Source organism: Protopterus annectens, chromosome 3.part1 (genome assembly GCF_019279795.1).
Source record: "Protopterus annectens isolate FY-2018-M chromosome 3.part1, PAN1.0, whole genome shotgun sequence".
NCBI classification, from domain to species: domain Eukaryota; kingdom Metazoa; phylum Chordata; order Ceratodontiformes; family Protopteridae; genus Protopterus; species Protopterus annectens.
In genome coordinates this window covers 2730386-2748720 of record NC_056732.1, presented here as the reverse complement: position 1 = coordinate 2748720, position 18335 = coordinate 2730386, and the positions used below count along the sequence as shown (strand labels likewise).

General features: G+C 39.9%; 1 protein-coding gene across 3 annotated transcripts in view; it reads left to right on the top strand.

The window, feature by feature from the left end:
* The window catches only part of UMAD1 (UBAP1-MVB12-associated (UMA) domain containing 1), a 703877-nt gene that overhangs the window by 372976 nt on the left and 312566 nt on the right, over positions 1–18335 (top strand). For 2 of the 3 annotated variants that reach the window (XM_044066486.1, XM_044066487.1), the window contains exon 3: positions 4776–4811. The exons of the other annotated variant lie outside the window; for it this stretch is intronic. In XM_044066486.1, the coding sequence (XP_043922421.1) occupies positions 4776–4811 (36 nt within the window). The remainder of the gene's footprint in view (positions 1–4775; positions 4812–18335) is intronic. 3 annotated transcript variants of the gene reach the window in all.

The following is an 18335-nucleotide window of genomic DNA, read 5'->3' as shown; positions in this document are numbered from 1 at the left end:
TCATTTCTCCCTGCACCAGAGAGCATAGCTAGAGATTACAAAGATTTGTGTGTGCAGAGAATTATTTCCAGAGGTTATATCATACCCTTTTCCCTACCACCCCTTTTGATAGTAAACAAAATTCCCAGTGTTCCACCCAATCAGAGGGAAGCAGCAGCAGTAGAAATAAACAAGCTGCTAGAAAAAGTCATCCAGAAAGTTCCTCCAGACCAGTGAGAGTCTGGAACTTACTCAAGATTCCTTTTAGTGCTAAAGAAAACTGGGGACTGGAGACCAGTTTTGGATCTCGGCAATCTGAACAAGTCAGTTCAGTGCACCAAGTTCAGGATGGTCACAGTTCAGTCCAGTCTGCCTTTTCTGCAAAAGGAAGACTGGATATGCTCAACAGATCTTCAGGTTGCATATTATCATATCAAAATGAACAGATGATCCAGGAGATGTCTATGCTTCCAGCTGGGAGCCAGTCACTACCAATTCAGAGCTCTGCCTTTGGTCTCACCACAGCCCCAATGGTGTTCATTAAGTATATGGCAGTAGTAGCAGCTCACTTGAGGTTACAGCGATTCTGGGTGTTTTCATATTTTAATGACTGGCTCATAACCATTCCGATCAGGCATCATCTGATCAAAGCATGAGACTGTGTACTGCAGTTGTGCTTTCACCTGGAAATTACCATCATTCACAAGAAATCTCAACTTCAGTCAGCTCAAATATTGGAGTTCATCAGAGCCTTGTTCAATATAGTATCTATGACAACCTTCCTCCTTCTATCAAGTATTCAAACCATTCAATTCCAGGTCAAAAAAAATCATTCAAAGTTCTTCTCTTTCAACTTGACTGATCCTTCAAGCATTGGTGTCAATGTCTGCTACAATTATTTTGGTACCATTAGCAGGGTACTACATGAGAATCCTTCAGCGGATGCTAGTGACTCAGTGGTCCATTCTTAACCAACCTTTATCCAGCCAGATCAAGATAACATGGGCTTGCAAGTATTACTTTCTGTGGTGGATATATTCTGATCAGGTAATAGAAGGCCATACCTTTGTTGTCCCTCAGCCCATGGCCGTAGTGACCACAGTCACTTCCCAGATCTGGTGGTGGGGCATTTATTGAGAAAGACAGTCCAAGGCACATGGTCCCGTGAAGAGGCCAATACACACATCAGTGTTATGGAAATGACAGCTGTTCTAGCATTTCAGGCCTTCCAAGGCACTCGTCCCCTCCAGGACTGTTGTGATTTAGATGAACAATATGTCAGTGGTCTGGTACATCAACAAACAAGGGGGAACCAAATCTTACCCCCTGTGTCAAAAAGCTACGAGAGTGTGGCAATGGGCAATCTCATCCGATCGGTTTCTGATAGCAATGCACATTCTGTGGAAATCCAATGTGAATGGAGATAAGTTAAGCAGGTCCAGTCTAATGCTTCACAAGTGATCCCTCAATATGAAGGTTGCGGAAAGGATTTTCCACCAGTGGGGACAGCCATGCTGCGATCTCTTTGCATCTCCCCTCAACAACTAGTGCAGCAGGTTCTTTGCCATGATTCCCCCCCACCAGGGGACTCACCAAGGGACACACTAATTCATGATTGTCCCCCTGATCTCCTTTACGGCTATCTCCCATTACCTCTAATCCCCAAATTTCTTCAGAAAGCATCTCGATTGAAGAGCACAATTATCCTCATTGCCCCTTATTGGCCTCATCAGATTTGGTTTCCCTTTCATTGGCCTCACCTACTTCACCCACCATGGATTCTGCATCCAATTTCAGACCTTCTGTCTCACCCTGTAGACACGAGACATTCGGACATTTTGGCCTAAAGTTGATCACGTGGTTTCTCCACTTCCATTGATTGCTAGACAGCCCAGGATCTTCTCCCCTGTCCACCACATTCTCTTATCCTCCCACAAAGCTTCCACTAGAAAACTTTACAGAAGTAAATGGAAAAGATTTATTTTGGGGCACAGCAAAAAGACATTGATCCCTTTTCACTGGTTCCTAAAGTTCTTGAATATTTAGTTGCATTTTACAATGAAGATGCTAGCTCTTCTACTGTAAGTACAATTAGTTTCCATATTCAATTTTTATATAGGAGCAAATAATTAATCTTTAGCTTTTTCCAAACTTTGTAAAGTCTTTCTAAGGGGAATTTTTCTTCTTAGAACCCCATTAAAAGACCCCACTCCTCTGTGGGATATAAATATTGTTTTAACGTCATTGACACAATCTCGCTTTAACCATCAGCTAAATGTGAACTAAAATTTTTGACCTGGAGAACTGCCTTTTTAGTGGCCATTACCTTTGCTAGAAGAGTATCAGAATTACAAGCCCTGTCTTCCAATCCTCCTTATTTGTTTCTTCATTAAGATAGGGTATCCTAACAAACCAACCTCTTCTGTCTTATTAAGGTGGTGTCAGAATCCAACATTAATCAGGTTATCAACCTTCCAGTTTTCTTTCTAAGTTTCTGTAGTAAAGGAGAGTATATGTTAAACCTTTTGGATGTTTAGAGACAGTATGGTTTTATTTGCATAGGACCAAAAATTTGAGCAAATCAGAAAAGTTATTTATTTCTGTTTTGGAATCGAAATTAAGCAAACCAGTTTATAAACTGACTTTAGCTAAATGGCTAACTGATTGTATTTCCTTTGTTTATGAAACATTGGGTTTGTCTTTACCAAAACCACCAAAAGCTCATTCCACCAGGTCTATAACAACTTCTTCAGCTTTTTTTATCTAGATGATAGATATATATTGTGTAGCCTCAACGTGAGCTAATACTCATACATGTATCGCTCATTACAAATTGGAACTGGTCTCTAGAGGAAGAGAAGCCTTTGGCTCAGTGGTGCTCAGGAATATCCTTCCTTAGAGTCCTCCTGAGTTGTAGGTAGCTGAGGACTCTCTCCCAACAGTTGAGGAATGAATGGAAATGACAACACACCATAATGTTCCATCTGTGTTGTCCATTTTCATCTTTCCTCAACTACCTTTCCTCCAACCACCCCTCTGTTTTTGATTTTTGGACAGATTGAAAGATGCTGAAGGAACCCTGTTTGACCCTAGATGATTGACCCTAGATTAAAGGAGACTGTGTGAAGGCCCAAATTAAGGGTCAAAGACTGAATTAGTATAACATTGAAACTTCAAATATTGAGGCAGGTTGTTCAGTATTCTCACACCAGAGTTTAAAGTTCCCATCATTTCTGTCCCATTTCCAGATTTTGCTCTCTCAAATTAAGATTGAGAAGCTGCTTTGGAGAATTCACCTCCTAAAGGGAGTCTAAAATTGGCCCATACTTAGGTATGGCATTCTTGTCTCATTTAGTTTCGAGTTAGTGCAGGTACAGCATTGCATAACACCTGAACTAGAGGAAATGTGAGACTAAGAATTGTCTAATTTTATATAAATTCTCTAAGCTTTTGAAAATTGTTTACCTTGAGATATGCTTATGATTCTGTATATTACTGTAGTTAAGCCGTAGGAAAGTGATCACAGGGACATGCCTGACCTTATACACCTTTAAGTAGGCATACTTAAAAGTTCTTGCCACCCATTTTGAGTGCTCCTCTGGCAAATCAAGCATGGCTTCACATGATAATCCTACTGTAAATTTGTGTGTACTCAAAGAAAGTGTAAATGCTAAACATGAAACGAGGGAGAAAGATGTGGGAGTCTCCATTACAGAATGTAGCTAGCTGCTCCTAGAATCCCTTTTCTTCAGAAACTTCCTGCACATATGGCATGCATATATATCGACAGATACCATTGTGATATTACTTAATCCTCTCTAATAGGTTTACAGTATGTTTCTGGTAGTAAGTGTAGTGGTTGGAAGGCATGAATGTGCCACAAGCACCTTTGGCACATCTGTTCTTTGAATAACTATCAGAATCTAAGGAAATACTGCGTAAACAACTATGTACATTATAGCAATAGAAGTGGCTACATTTTTGTTTTGTTTCTCTGACTTCCACAAGATTAAAAGGTGAGCAGTTGTAATCTGCATTTTTATTGTTAAGAAAGCATTGAAAAGGGTCATCTTCTCCCCTCCAGCTATAACTCAGTTGAGAACTCAGAAGTCCAGTTTTCATAAAGTAGAGGTAACATAACAAAGTTGTTGCTTTCCTGCATTTGAATTTAGGTATCATTGTTGACTTATCTATGTGGATGAAGTGTAATAATGCCTGACACAGTGAATGAATGATTAACACTTTTAACATACAAGTAAGAACTTGTGAAAAACTCTTGCCTTTGTCAAACTAGGAAATTAAGATGGCTTGGACTTTAGGTTTTACTCTAGGTTTCATTCTTGCTATGTTTAGTAATATCGACATAGCTATCTGGCAGTTAGTGCAGAGGGTTAAGGCTGTGAGCAGTTAACTTTTTCCTGTATTTCCAGGTTTGATGCTGTTTGCCTGTATTTGCCTATTTTGTAACTCTGACCAGGTCACTTAATCAGACAGTGCTTTGCGGCATTTGGAAAAAATGGGCCTTTGCTCCCCAGTGCTTTCCTGGAGCATATATCTACCACCTACCCATGAACATCCAAACTTTGTAAAGTGTTTAGGGTCTCTAAATAGTTATTTGAGAGATACATATGCTTTATTTGAGAGGGTATTGATCTGAAAAAGCAAGTAAAGCAGAATAACTCCATTAGCTGTTTTTTTTACAATGTATTAATTATTAAGAGGATAAGAGCATTACTGGGACATAATGTGAAAGTTTAGTAGTTCTTTTTTCTTGTCCTGCATGTATGTGTATACAGAAAGATTATCAAAATCTGGAGCTGATCGGGAAAGGGGTAAGTGAATTTTTGTTTTACTGAAGGAAGGCAAACCTGCCCGCCCTTCTCTTTTTTGCATGAAGTATGAAAACAGCTTTCACATTTAGCACTCTAGGGGATATTGCTTTTAAAGAGAAAAATAATGTCTGTGTTCTGCATGCTGTAATGAAAATCCTGCATGTTGCTTCTCATTCTGTCATGCATCTGTTTTTCCTTTCCTCATTTTCCTGCCTACCGTGATCCTAGCATGAGTATGGGGTTTGAAAGCATGAGTCAGAGTGCATAGCTGCATGCTGGTTTTCACTTGCCCTCCATCTCAGTTGTTGCTAAATGTTTAATCTGTTGAGGATAGAAGTAATCAAAGATAAATATACTTCAAGGTTGGTCAACTAGGACAATGTACTTGAACTGCTCCATATTCAAATCACCATAGGCAAAATCCAATACTACTACCTTGCAAGCTCTAGGTCCCCCTCTATGATCCAGGAAACCCATACCATGTATTTAAACTTATTAGAAACACTAACCATCCATCACAATATCATATTTATAAGTGACTTTAATTACCCCACTGTTAACTGGGAATCCTATACGACACCAAACATACATGCACAGAGATTCATGGATTTTGTAACCACAAACTTCCTCGACCAGATAGCCAATACACCAGTCAGGGGCTGCAGCCATACTGGATCTGGACCTCACTAATATGGGAGAGTGCTGCACTGTAATGCCTTCCCTGGTAAGGTCAGAGCACAAAATGGTCTCCTTTGAAGTAAAAATAAAAACTGGACCCCCAGCTAAACCTGGAATATTCAGGAACTATTCTAAGGCTAACCTGCTGCTATTAAGTGAGAACCTGCCAAAATTTCAAACCCCTATAAGTCCTGAGAACACTGCTGCCTATGCAGAACTGTTCACAGAAACCCTGTACAAGCATGTTAATAGCTGCATAGAGGGAGCTGTACCCATCAGGAAGAAGTACAGAACTAACTCAAAAAACAAGCCACCCTGCTGGAATCACAAAGTCAATAGGCTATATAACAGGAGGAAGAAAATCATGGAAAAAAATTAGGAGATGCAGCACCCAGCAGGATAAAAGCACTGTCATCAATCTAAACAAACAACTCCAAGGACAAATAAAGCTTACTAAAGCCAAATTTGAGGTAAGTTTGGCCTCCCAGGCCAAGGACAACCACAAAGCATTCTTTAGCTATGTCCGCAACCTCAAAAGCAATACACAGTTGTGTGCAGAGCTCACTGTAAATGGAGCCACCTATACTGAGACAGAAGACATAGCAAACCTCCTGGCTGATAATTTTAGCTCCAACTTTACCTTTCTCTCCCCCTCAACCTTCCCTCAGGAAATATCATTAAATATAACTCCCCCTACTATCAGTAGGGAACAGGTCCTTAATGCTCTCTCTAAGACCAAGAATACTGCATCAATGGGCACAGACAATATCACAGGATGCCTTCTAAATAGCATGAAACATGACCTATCAGGGCCTTTAAAATTACTATTTTATTGTAGCCTACAAACAGGTTTCGTGCCTCATGAATGGAGAAAGGCAACAGTCATCCCTTTGCACAAAGGTGGGTCATTTACAGACCCATAATCTCACTAGTCTTGTATGTAAAGCCATGGAAAGAATTGTCATGTTGATGATTAATAGAGATATAGTAAAACTCCAGACACTGGACCCAGCCCAGTTTGGTTTCTTCAAGGGAAGATTATGCCTTCTCAACTTGGTGGACTTATTTGAGAAGGTCACCAAAGCAATGGATGAGGGCAAAGTTGTTCACACTGCCTACTTTGACCTAGTCAAAACATTTGACACAATACTTCACTCAGGCATTGTTGACAAACTCAAGAGGTTAGGTACAAACCTGTATGTCACCAGGTGGATAACCAACTGGCTCACAGAGAGGACCCAGGAAGTTAGAATTGGTGAGTCCACCTGTACAAAGAGGCCAGTCACAAGTGGAGTCCCTCAGGGATCAGTCCTTGGAACGTTCCTTTTTGGCATTCACTTCTCATAAGGCAGGGCTAATGTCAGTGGTCTCTGGCTGACTAAATTTGTAGATGATTGCAAATTGGGAGTTGTCATAGAATCTCACACTGACACATATGTTCTCCAGGAGGGACAGGCACAAACAACTGGTATCAGAGCCTTGGACTAAAACTAAATGTCAAGAAATGCATAATAGTATCCTTTGGGAAGTCAACAATCCCTGGTAATTGTCATATTGACAACACACTCCTTAGAGTCGACCTAGTAGTCAGGGACTTAGGGACACACATAGATAGTAATCTAGCCTTTGATCATCATGTGTCTACAGTGGTGAGGAAAACATTCTATATTGCACAACTTATAAACAAAGGTATGGCATGCAAGTCCAAGGAAGTCATTGTTCCACTATATTTGGCATTCATCAAACCTATCATTGAGTACAGTGTCCCTTTTGGTATGTACCTAACCAGGCATGTCCAACAATTAGAATGTCCACAGAGGTTCCTCACTAAAAGAATACAGGGCATAAGTAAAATGTCCTTTGCAGACCACCTCAAGGCCCTATTCCTGTATTCGACTCCTATAGGCTTTTGAGGGGAGATCTATGCCTATCATATAGGGCATTGTTAGATCCCCACTCTGATGAACCTCCTACATATCCAAAAAAACAAACAGAACCAGAAATACCCATTCTAAAGACTTAAACCTTGCCTGTGATATACATAGGTCCTGCTGGAGAGGTAGGTATGTATCCCAAAGACTACCCCGTCTATGGAACAGGCTCTCCATCCATGTGAAGCAGAGCTCCTCCCTAACCCAATTCAAGTGCAACTTGGACAATTGGATGGGAAACCAGAAATTCATCCCTGGTTTGGCACCTATGTCTCTAATGGACACAGGTAACCTGTAAATGGTTAATCTCCCAAACCCCTGCTTACACTTATCAAGGGTATCAGAACTTGTCAGAGATTTGGGATGCATGGCTAGGCTTAAAAAGGCCCTTGTGGTCATTAGACTAGTAAACACATATGAGCTTGTAATGTTATTGATGCCAAACTTCAAATGTAGCACATAATTCCATTCTTCTTGAAGCCTTTATTTTGAGTGGCTAACCTATTTTAGAGGTTTATATTAAGACTTGAGAATTCAGGTTAAAACGTGATTCCCCTTGATCAGTTTAGTTAAACTTGCTATTCCTCTTCTCTTCTGTTCCTGTTCCTGTTTGCACCTTTTTTAATAGATTGCTTTATATTTAGATGAGTGAAAGGAAAAGCTGGCTTTGCCAATGCTTCACTATGTTCATTTTGTACCTGTAGTACCACATTTAACTGTAATCTAGAGCATCAGTATTTGGAGACAAACTAGATACCTCTTTTATATATGGTTTCCTATTGGGTTCCTTTTTCAGAGTAGATAGCATTTGTAGTTCAACCTCAGTGTCACCAGGAAACGTGCCTGCTTTACTTGAACACAGATGTAGGTCATGTGGTGAAGTATGCTCCCTTCTAAAAAAAAAAAAAAAAAAAAAAAAAAAGACCTGGCCAGTGAGATGACATCTCATTACAAAGAGACAGCATGTTCCTCCCCTTGTGGAGTGTTTTGTGTATATGCAAGCTGAAATGATGTACTAGAAGTGTATTCTATTTCAGAAACATTGACTGGTTGTTCACTATCATATATTAATTACTGCTAGCATTAACCACAGGAAGAAATCTGGCTCCAAAACAAAATAAAACTTAAAAGAAATCACAAGACTCTAACTGCAGACAAATAGCTACAGCTATTATTTTTCCATGCTGCTAAATGGGGAAATGAAAATAAATCACATGCATATTAAAAAAAGACCACCCTCCCTAATATGTAAAAAGTTGGATGCATGTGCACTCCTGACACCCTTACAAAAGTGGTAGCAAGTACATTAAGCCAATCGAGATGTAGTGGCAAACACGTGGATAGTACATTACTAAGTTGGCCACCAGATGTGAAAAGAGATGGAACTTCATGTGTACAGTGATGTTATTAAAGATTTATGTTTTAAGTAATGTTAAGTAGTATCAGTAGCCCATATCTGGTTGTGTTTGTAATGCAAGTTTAACAAAGGTTGTTTTTGTTTGCTCATTTATCCTTTATCCATGTATTAACACCCAGATGAGTTAATGCTTAATTTTTCTGCTGCCCAAGCAGCCTTGTGCCAGTCTGGGTACTTGTGTACGCCTGTGCTGCTGCAAACATTAACAACTGTATCTTGACAGCAGGAGGCCAGTCTAATCCTTGTGTGTCATTATTTCAGGGATTTTCAAGTTCCATTTGGACAACATTTCTAGGCCTCCATATTCTTATCCTGGTTCATGCAGCTTGTGTCTAAATAAGAGTAGCTTGTGTTGAGGACAGTGTTTATATAGTTTTTACTGCAACTGACCTGACTAAATACAGAGCCATGTTAACTTACAGTTGTATTTATATAGTGGTCTTTGCAGGCAGATCATTTAAACTGAGTATACTGCAGAGTGACCTAAAGAATACTGCTTACCATATTACTAGCTACAGAGCCATGTTAACTTACAGTTGTATTTATATAGTGGTCTTTGCAGGCAGATCATTTAAACTGAGTATACTGCAGAGTGACCTAAAGAATACTGCTTACCATATTACTAGCTAGAGATGTTTCGTTTCACTGTTAGAGTAGCCAGAGCTGTTTGGGTCTCACCCCTCTGTGACCAGCTAGCTTCACAAAACTAAGGGTGTCTTCTTCGTGCTCTACCTGTCAGGAGCTTGAGAGACAGTTTGAGCATGAAATGCTTCAGAGCTTTTTTGTTACAGAAGAGAAGTACTCTTTTGGTGAGTTGCTAGTGATTTTCAAGTGCTGGACAGATAAGCCCCCATTAGGGATAGTCTTCCTCTGTCTTTGTTTTATGTCGAAAACTGGTGTTTTCTGTCAAATTAATGGTGTTCAGCTAAGGAAGTAGAATGTTTTGGGACTGTCTTTGCTTTTCTAAGGGAGTTGTGTTAATGTGTATGTGAACTTTTTGTGAGGAAGTGTTTTATTTTTTACTAAAATTTTACTTAGTTTTGAAAGTTTTTTGTGTATTTGGGGCAGGATACTGTGCTTGTGGGGGACTGCAAGTGGTTTACATACCTCAGAGCAACTTTTTCTCTACCTTACACTTTACCAGCTTGTCCAGGCTGCGCTGCCTACTTTTGGCGTTTCTTCCTCTGCTTACCTATGGAGCATTGCAGTGAGTAATAGTACCTCTTCCTGCACACCAAAAGAAGAAAATTGTAAATGAATCTTTGGGTGTCAGCCCAGCTTCTGTTCTGCCTCACCCGCTATTAGGTCACTCTGCTATTGTCACTGATTGCTCCTCTGACCACCCATATTTTTTTCCCTAGTTTTCTTGGTGTAGCCTTTTCAGCCACCAAAGATTGGAGGATAACCATATCCTCTACAGCTGTAGGTATACCCTTGGCAGGCAAGGGAGAGCAAGTTTTGTAGCTGATGGGGGAAGGTGCAGGTGAGGGGTTTTAACTTGTCTGAGATAGGGATGAGGAAGCTGGGAACAGTGTACATACCAAGAGTCGAGCCTTTTTTGAGGGAAAATGTGTTTAGTGAGAAAAACTTTCATTCTTCTGTTTCTGTATCTATGGACAGGCAGCTTTACTGGGATTTGCAAGGAACTTAATACTTTTTTTCTTGCCTTCTGTTCATTGTCTTTCTGACATGGAATTTCGGACAGAAGTGCAGACATGGCAGGGGGATGGTTGTACTTCACGAATTTCATCTCAGTCAGAGCATTATGATTCTTAGGAAAGTATGTTTTCACATTTTCCTGCTTAAAACAGACTTTATTGTAGATGAAAGTGTTTTGGAACCAGAATGAAGTTCCTGTTGCACAGGCAATGTATTTTGATCAGTTGCAGTTAGAGATGCCTAAAGCTGCAGCTGTTCCTCAAGCCTTGACTGCTTTAGAGAATGTTTTTCTCACTGTGTTTAGCTTACCTGACGGTCCGCTTCCTGCTCCTAAGTAGGCTAACATATTATTTAAGGTACCCTATGTCGCATGTCTTGTGTATTCAAATGAGACACTGAGGCACAGGATGGGTTCAAGTCGTTTATTGTACATAAGTACATCAGGAGCTGTAACTGGGACATATACTTCAAACTTCATATGATTACTGAATGACTCATTCCTTCTAACACACTTGCATATGCATCTCCATTCAAGTTAGCACTCACACAGAATGACTATACAAAATGGCACTGATCTCGCATGTGCTCATTAACTTACCTGCACGTGCTGTCTGACGGCAGTGGCTCTCTAGGTAAAGTATACACACTGATCTACATCCTCACTCTTTAATTTTGTTCGTCATGCAAAATAGGAGCACAACGATATTTTAAGAACTAAACATTATATCAACATTTTAATAAACAAAACTTGAGTTCAAGGCCAAGTCACTGTGTATTTTGTATTCAGTCTGAAACTTCTACCTGATCTGGTAACATATAAACTTTGATTGGGTTTAGCAACAGGGACAGTATCTGGGGATTCTTTCAAAACTGGAACATCAGGGATTACATCAAAATTATTTGAAGAAAGCTCATTGTCCTTTTGAACAGGTGTAGAGTCACTCTGGGAATTAGAGTCATTGGCACAGGCAATCTACTGCATCACTGGTTTGGAGATGAGTAACGCATGTCTTCAATTCCTTCAGAAATCCATACCTTCAGACTGGATGATGTAAGATCTCGGATCTTCACAAATGTTCTTCACAATCACCACAACTCAGTCATATCCTTTAGATGTTTGCATTCTCACAACTTCTTCTTGTAGTAATGGTCTAAGGGGTTTACTGGTCTTATCGTAGTGCAACTTTTGTGATTGACATTTTCTCAAAAGTTGAGCCTTGACCACTCTATTATTCTTTGGGTTTGGTACTAACAATTGTTTACTGATTGGAAATGTTGTTCTAGTCTCTATGGACATTAATCTCTGAGCAGGTGAACCAGGCAAGTTGTCTCGAGGGATGTTTCTGAGATTAAGCAACTTAAAGAAAACATCAATACCATCTCTCCTGGATTTCTAAAACAAACCTTTTGCACTCTGAACTGCATGTTCAGCTAACCCATTGATTGTGGATACTCAGGACTACTGGTAGTGTGAACAAAGTCTCAAGACTCAGCAAATTTCTTAAACTGCTGACTTGTAAACTGTTCAACATTGTCAGACACAACTTTTGTGCGAACTACCATGGGCAGAAAAATTTCTGTTTAATTTTGTAATAACAGTGCTGGACGTCAAGTTAGGAAGTAGATCAATTTAAAACTAATTTTAATAAAAGTCTACTGACATTAAGTAATGCTGGCCATTCCATTTGAAAATATCTGTGGCAAGCATCGACCATGGTAATTTAGACATCTGGCATAGCTGAAGTTGTTATTTTTGTTGACGCGGTTTAGTGCTGTTGCAAATTGAACATGCTAGAGTTTCCTTCTCTATATCTTTGGACATAGAAGGCCAAAATACAATGCCTTTTGCCTTTCTTTTGGCTGAATCAGTACCTGGGTGACCACGATGCAAGATTTTGATATATTCCTGTTATAATGCTCTAGGAATTACCACTTTTGGACCTTTCACGATGATTCCATCTTCCATCGTGAACTCCTCTCTTTAATGAAAGTACTGCTAAATGTCAAGTGGTAAACTAGTTTGTCGTGTTGATCATCCTTGACTGATGATGTTTTTCAGCTTCTGGAGAATTGAATCTGAAGCTGTATGATTTCTTAGTTCATCAAGGCATGATGACGAAAATGTTCTGACTTCTGTGACTTCAAAGTCTGCTGTTTCATTTTCATGCTGCTCTGTCATTTGTCTAGGTGCGAATGACAAAGCATCAGCAAGGTAAAAGTATTAGTAAACAATATTGAAATTGTACTTTTACAATTTTAACATCATGCGTTGCAATCGTGCTGGGGCTGTATGCATTATTTTTTCAAGATTGGCACTAGTGATTGGCAATCAGTTTCTGTTTGGATAGATCTGCCATAAATATAATCATTGAACTTTGAACATGCGCACACTACTGCCAAAAGTTCTTTCTGTTTGTGTATAGTATATTTCTGTTTGGGTTAAAGTTCTTGATGCATAGGCTACTGGTATGCCTTCTTAAAGACGTGATGCACCAAGGCCATACTTTGAAGCATCACAAGAAAGAGTTACAGGTTTGTGAACATCATAACATCTCAATGTGGGTTGACAGGCAATTTTTTTCTTCAGTATATGAAATGCCCTTTGGTGGTGTTCCAACCTGGACCAGTTTACATTTTTGCATGTCAGGTCATGTAATGGAGTAGAAAGCTCACTCAAGTCTGGGATGAATTTTCTTAAATAGTTGACCATACCTAGAAAACATTGTAAAGATGTGACATTCTCAGGAACTGGCATCTCAAGAATTGCTGCTTGCTTAGACAGATCTGGTTGTAAGCCAGAACTGGTAAACAAATGTCCCACATAAGTAACTTCTTTCGGTTTGAATTTATATTTCTGAGGATTCATTTTAAAATTTACTTCACTTGCATGGTCTAGAACTTTCCTGAGGTTTCTATCATGTTCACCTTCACCGTTGCCTCCAACAGTAATGTCGTCTACTATAATAGCACATAGATAACCAGAAAAAATTTGTTCCATGGCACGTTGAAAGACTTCACTGGCAGAATTGATTCCAAATGGCATTCTCAAAAATCTGTAGCTACCAAATGGTGTACTGAATGTAGCTAACAATGAAGATTTGCAATCCAGCAAAATTTGACAAAAAGAGCTTTTTGCATCTAAGACCAAGAAAACAGTGGAATTTGGCACAAGGGGCTTCCTCTTCTACTGTATGCATTGGATGATGAGGACACTTAAGTTGTTTAAGTCTCTTGGATCAATACATATTCGAATATAATCTGAGCTTTTCTTATGAGCTAAACCATGGAGGATACCTATTCAATTGGTTCCTCTACTGGAGTAAGGACACCTAAATTCACCATTTTGTCTAGTTCTGCTTTTACTTTGTTCTGCATTGCTAATGGAATTTTCCTTGCTGGTCTGACAACTGGACTTGCTTCATGGTTCAACTTCATGGCATATGTATGACTGGACGTTTACCAAGCTCATCTTTGAAAATAGCATAATCACAAAAAATATTCTGTGTAAAACTGTTGTTATTCAGACTTATATGATGGACCTCTTTATTAAATGAAATCAGTTCCATTCTCAGACTGTCTTTGAGGCCTAACAAGGACTGCACGTGTCTTTTGACTACATAAAACTGCAAGTCATAGCTGTTTCCAGCAGAATGGCGTGAAAGAACTACTACACCATCAGTTTGAATCTCTTCATCACCCTAAGCAACTAGTTTTGCACACTTAATCAAGTTTCTCACCAGCTTTTACTTTATCAAACATTTGTGCTGATAAAACATAGATCCAATTTCTATTTTGAGCTCTACAGGTTTGCCATTAATTTGTACAGTACAAAATATTTCACTCTTTGCTGACAACTGAGAGTCTACTGTTTTAACTGTTTCATTGATCACTGAGATACCATCAACATAGAAAGTTTGCTCATAGCTCTCAAAGTTTGCTACAGTCTCTATCTGATCTATTTGCTTCTTTGGATACTGCCTTTTAATATAAGTCTGCGGCACTTTAGACTTACAGATCCTTTTGAAATGAGTCTACATTTTACATTTGTGACAATGCTGACCAAAAGCTAAACATTTTTCCCATTTAGGTTCATGACTGCCTCCACAAATGTGACCGTTAACAGTGAAGTTGGGTGTGGCCCCCTTCAGATCATATTTATTTTTCATCTTGGCTTTCTGTTGCACAGTGTCAACATTCGCACTAGCAGATACTGCAAGTATGCTTTTCTCATTCATGAGCATATTCGTATGCTTTTCTGTAATCTCATGTATTTGGCAAATCCCAATGGCTTTGCTTAATGTTAATTCACTATCTCGAAGAAAATCTTTCTCCCTGCATCATTATCAACACCACATACAAGATGGTCTTTTATCAAATCATCTCTTAAATCACCAAATCTGCATGTTTTAGCTTTATTTTTAAGTTGGTAATGTATGCTGCAGTAGTTTCACCAGGCTTTTGATTTCTTGTGTAAAATTTGCCTGTCTATTGCAGTATGCATTTGAGGGTTAAACATTTCTCTAAATTTATGTTTTAAGCATTCAGGGTCTTCCCGTGTTTCAGCTTGTATCACAGTATGGCAGTTCTCTCCCTCCCCTGAACAGCTAGTGCATTTAGCTCAATGGCCTTTGAGCCAGCTAAATTGAGAAGTATAAATGCTCTTGTACATGCATCTTTATTAGAAAATACAACCTGTCTGAAAGTATCATATTTTTGCTCAAACACTCGCCAATTCTCAGGAGTGTTATCAAACATCAGTGGTTCAGGTCTGCAAAATCCCTCTTCCATAACAACAAACTTTTTTTAAACAAAAAGTATAGCCCTGGTAGTTGTAATGATGTTCAAGTGCAGTCCCCCCAAAAATGCTTTATTTTATCACTGCAAATACCTCAAACACTCTGGACACTTGGGACACTTCGAAAAGTCTTACTTAACTGTGAAAAAGTTGTGCATTACAACAAAAAAAAAATCGGACATTATAGCCTTTTTGAACATTTCAGAGAGTATTTCAAACACTTTAAATCATTATAAACGCTAAACTGAGAAGAAGAAGAAGAATTAAGACTAAATAAACTGAGAAAATGTCTAAGACCCTTTGAGAAAGGATGCTGGACCTGCGATATTTAGGCACTTTTGCTCTTTTGAACTTCATCAGAAAATGATAAATTGAGAGAGACACAGGTAATAAATAAACATTTATAGATTCTAGAACCGTCAAAAACATTTTAAAATTATTCGTTGACATTAACCAATATAAATTAACCAGGAAGAGTGACGTAAATCTTAAAGGCATTGTGTGCAACAGTGGTTCATTCAACTTTTTTGTAATCTAACAGACTGTACCTTTTGTGGAAGACTTCTATACCTTATTAGAAGTTAAAGAACTCAAATGGAAACTTCTGCTCAATGCAGAAGCAACACCGGGACTCAATGGAAACTTGAACTTAAAATGCAGACTTAGCTGGTTGAGATAGAACCGTCACCAAACTTATTGTTTATGCAACAAGTTTTAGTAGTACCAAAGGTCTAACAATTTGTTAAAGTTTCAGCAATCAGCTTTAGCTAAGTTTCTGTTTTATTTAAAGCACTCTAGCAACAGTTTCCATTGGTCAATATATTAGCTCTTGAGCATTAATCCTGATTGGTTAGTATACCACAGCCACTATTTGAATATGCTCCCATACATCCAATGCCTTATAATTCACATCACTCTTGCTGGTTAATTTACATTGGTTAATGTCCATGAATCATTTTAAAATGTTTTTGGCGGTTCTAGATCTCTAAATGTTTGTTATTACCTGTATCTCTCAATTTATCATTTTCTGATGAAGTTCTATTAAATAAAGAACAAAAAATGTTAAGTTGTCTATCTCACCTTCATTCTTGCTGTTTGGGTTTGGAGCCGATCCTCGACTCCGACTCAGCCATCTTCAATAGCTTGAGAGCTGTTTACTGGCTTGAGGCTACCCCTTATCCCATGATGCCTAGCGATAGCTACCCAGATCTCATTTTTCGCTTTAGTTGCGAGGTGTGTTGTTTTCTGGCTCAGGCTTGTATTTTCAAATTTTTTGTGTAGAAATATATTCTTATACTCTATAAAACTATTAGATAAATTACCTTTCTTAGTTTTATTCACTAGTGTTTGTTGTTGAGTACCTTGTTCTTGTATAGTCCCTTTTAGTAGAACTCGTTTAAGTTAGAGAGTTTGCCCCTCCCCCACTCCCTTCCCAAGGACAGCCATTTAACTTAGAGGCTCTCCTTTCCTTCTGTTTTTTGCTATCGTTCATTAAAAAAAAATAAATAAGGGAGTTTGTTTTTTATATATTTACATAGTCTGTTGTACTTTGACTAGAGTAGGATTTTTTTTTCTATCTGTGTTTCTCTTCTGGTGCTTGTTTTTTTGTGGTTTAGTTATGTCTAAAGAAGCTAAAGTATCTGGATTTAAAAAGTGTGACTCGTGCTATCAGAAAATGTCTCTGACAGACGGGCACACTAGTTGCATTTATTGTTTGGGCACTGTTCACCTGCAGGACTCTTGTTCTATCTGTCATGCCTTTAGTCGAAGAGTCCTTCAGGAACGGAAGAACAAATTGATCCTTAGGGGTCTGTTAAAACCTCAGGATTCACCGGCAAAGAGTTCACAGCCAGTGAAATCCCCAGAATCATCTAAACCATCGGCTCCACTTTCAGAGCCAACTCCGGTACAGGATTTACCGAGTATGTCGGTTCCAGCTGGCAGCAACAAGACAACCCCTCCGTTGGCTCCATCGGATGTTTCGGAGCCGTCTCGGAGCCATAAAAGGCTGAGGTCCCCTTCGTTAGAGTCAGTTCATTCGGCTCTTGGCTCTCCATTATTGCAAAATGAACTTAGCCACCGTTCTTCACACTCCTCTCGATCCTCTAGGCTGTCTGATCATGATGTGGAGAGAGTAGTAAGTAGGTTGCTAAAATCACAGGCATTAGCTAAAATATTGTCTAGCCCTCCTCAACAGGTATCGGCTCCATCCACCTCCCTTTCTGTTCCTCCTCCGACTCTATTGAGCTTGGAGCCGGAGTTCGTTGGAGTTCGAGTAGTGGAACCATCGGCTCCAGTAACCATATCTCCTTCGGTTTTGACGTCAGCTCTGATTACCTCAATAGTACCTTCGATCGAGGGATCTGGATGCTGGGGCTCCCTCGTCGGCTCTGAGGGGGTGAGTGGCATCCGACCCTTGTCCAACCCCATTCTCCCTCTCGGAGCATCGGCGCAGGTGAGCTCGGCTCCAACATCGGCCTCGGAGCCGTCCACCTCTGCGCAGAGAAAGATTCCTATTTCTTTGGAACCGGAGCTTTCTGTGCCTCGGGGCAGGGACGCCTTTGAGGTCTTGCAGAGTGTGCTGTCCCCCGAGTCAGCTCCACTACCAGCCCCACCGGCTCCATCCCCCGTAGTGTCTGTGCCAACTTCTGCTTCTCCTCCAGACCCCAAGCGTAGGGAACCGATGCTCCAGGACACCCCATTGGGTGTTTCCTCTTCTTCCGAGGCCTCCCCTGATCACTCAGAGGAGCCCCCTTGGATTAGGAAGCACATTGACTCCCCTGAGTCTATCACTTCTGATACAGACTTGAATGAATCGGAAGGGTCCCCGAGATCCCGCTCTAAAGATGTTTCCTTCTCGGACATCCTGGAAATGCTTAGGCAGAGGGGGAACTAGAATCCCCTAGCCCCTACCGAGGATGAGTCTGTATTCCTGGATGCTTTCGGTTCCCGACCTTCCACCTCCTGGGTTTCTTCACCTTTCGACCCACTTATGTCCGTAGTGGCTTGAAAGGCGTAGTCAGCTCCGGACACAGTGGAACCTA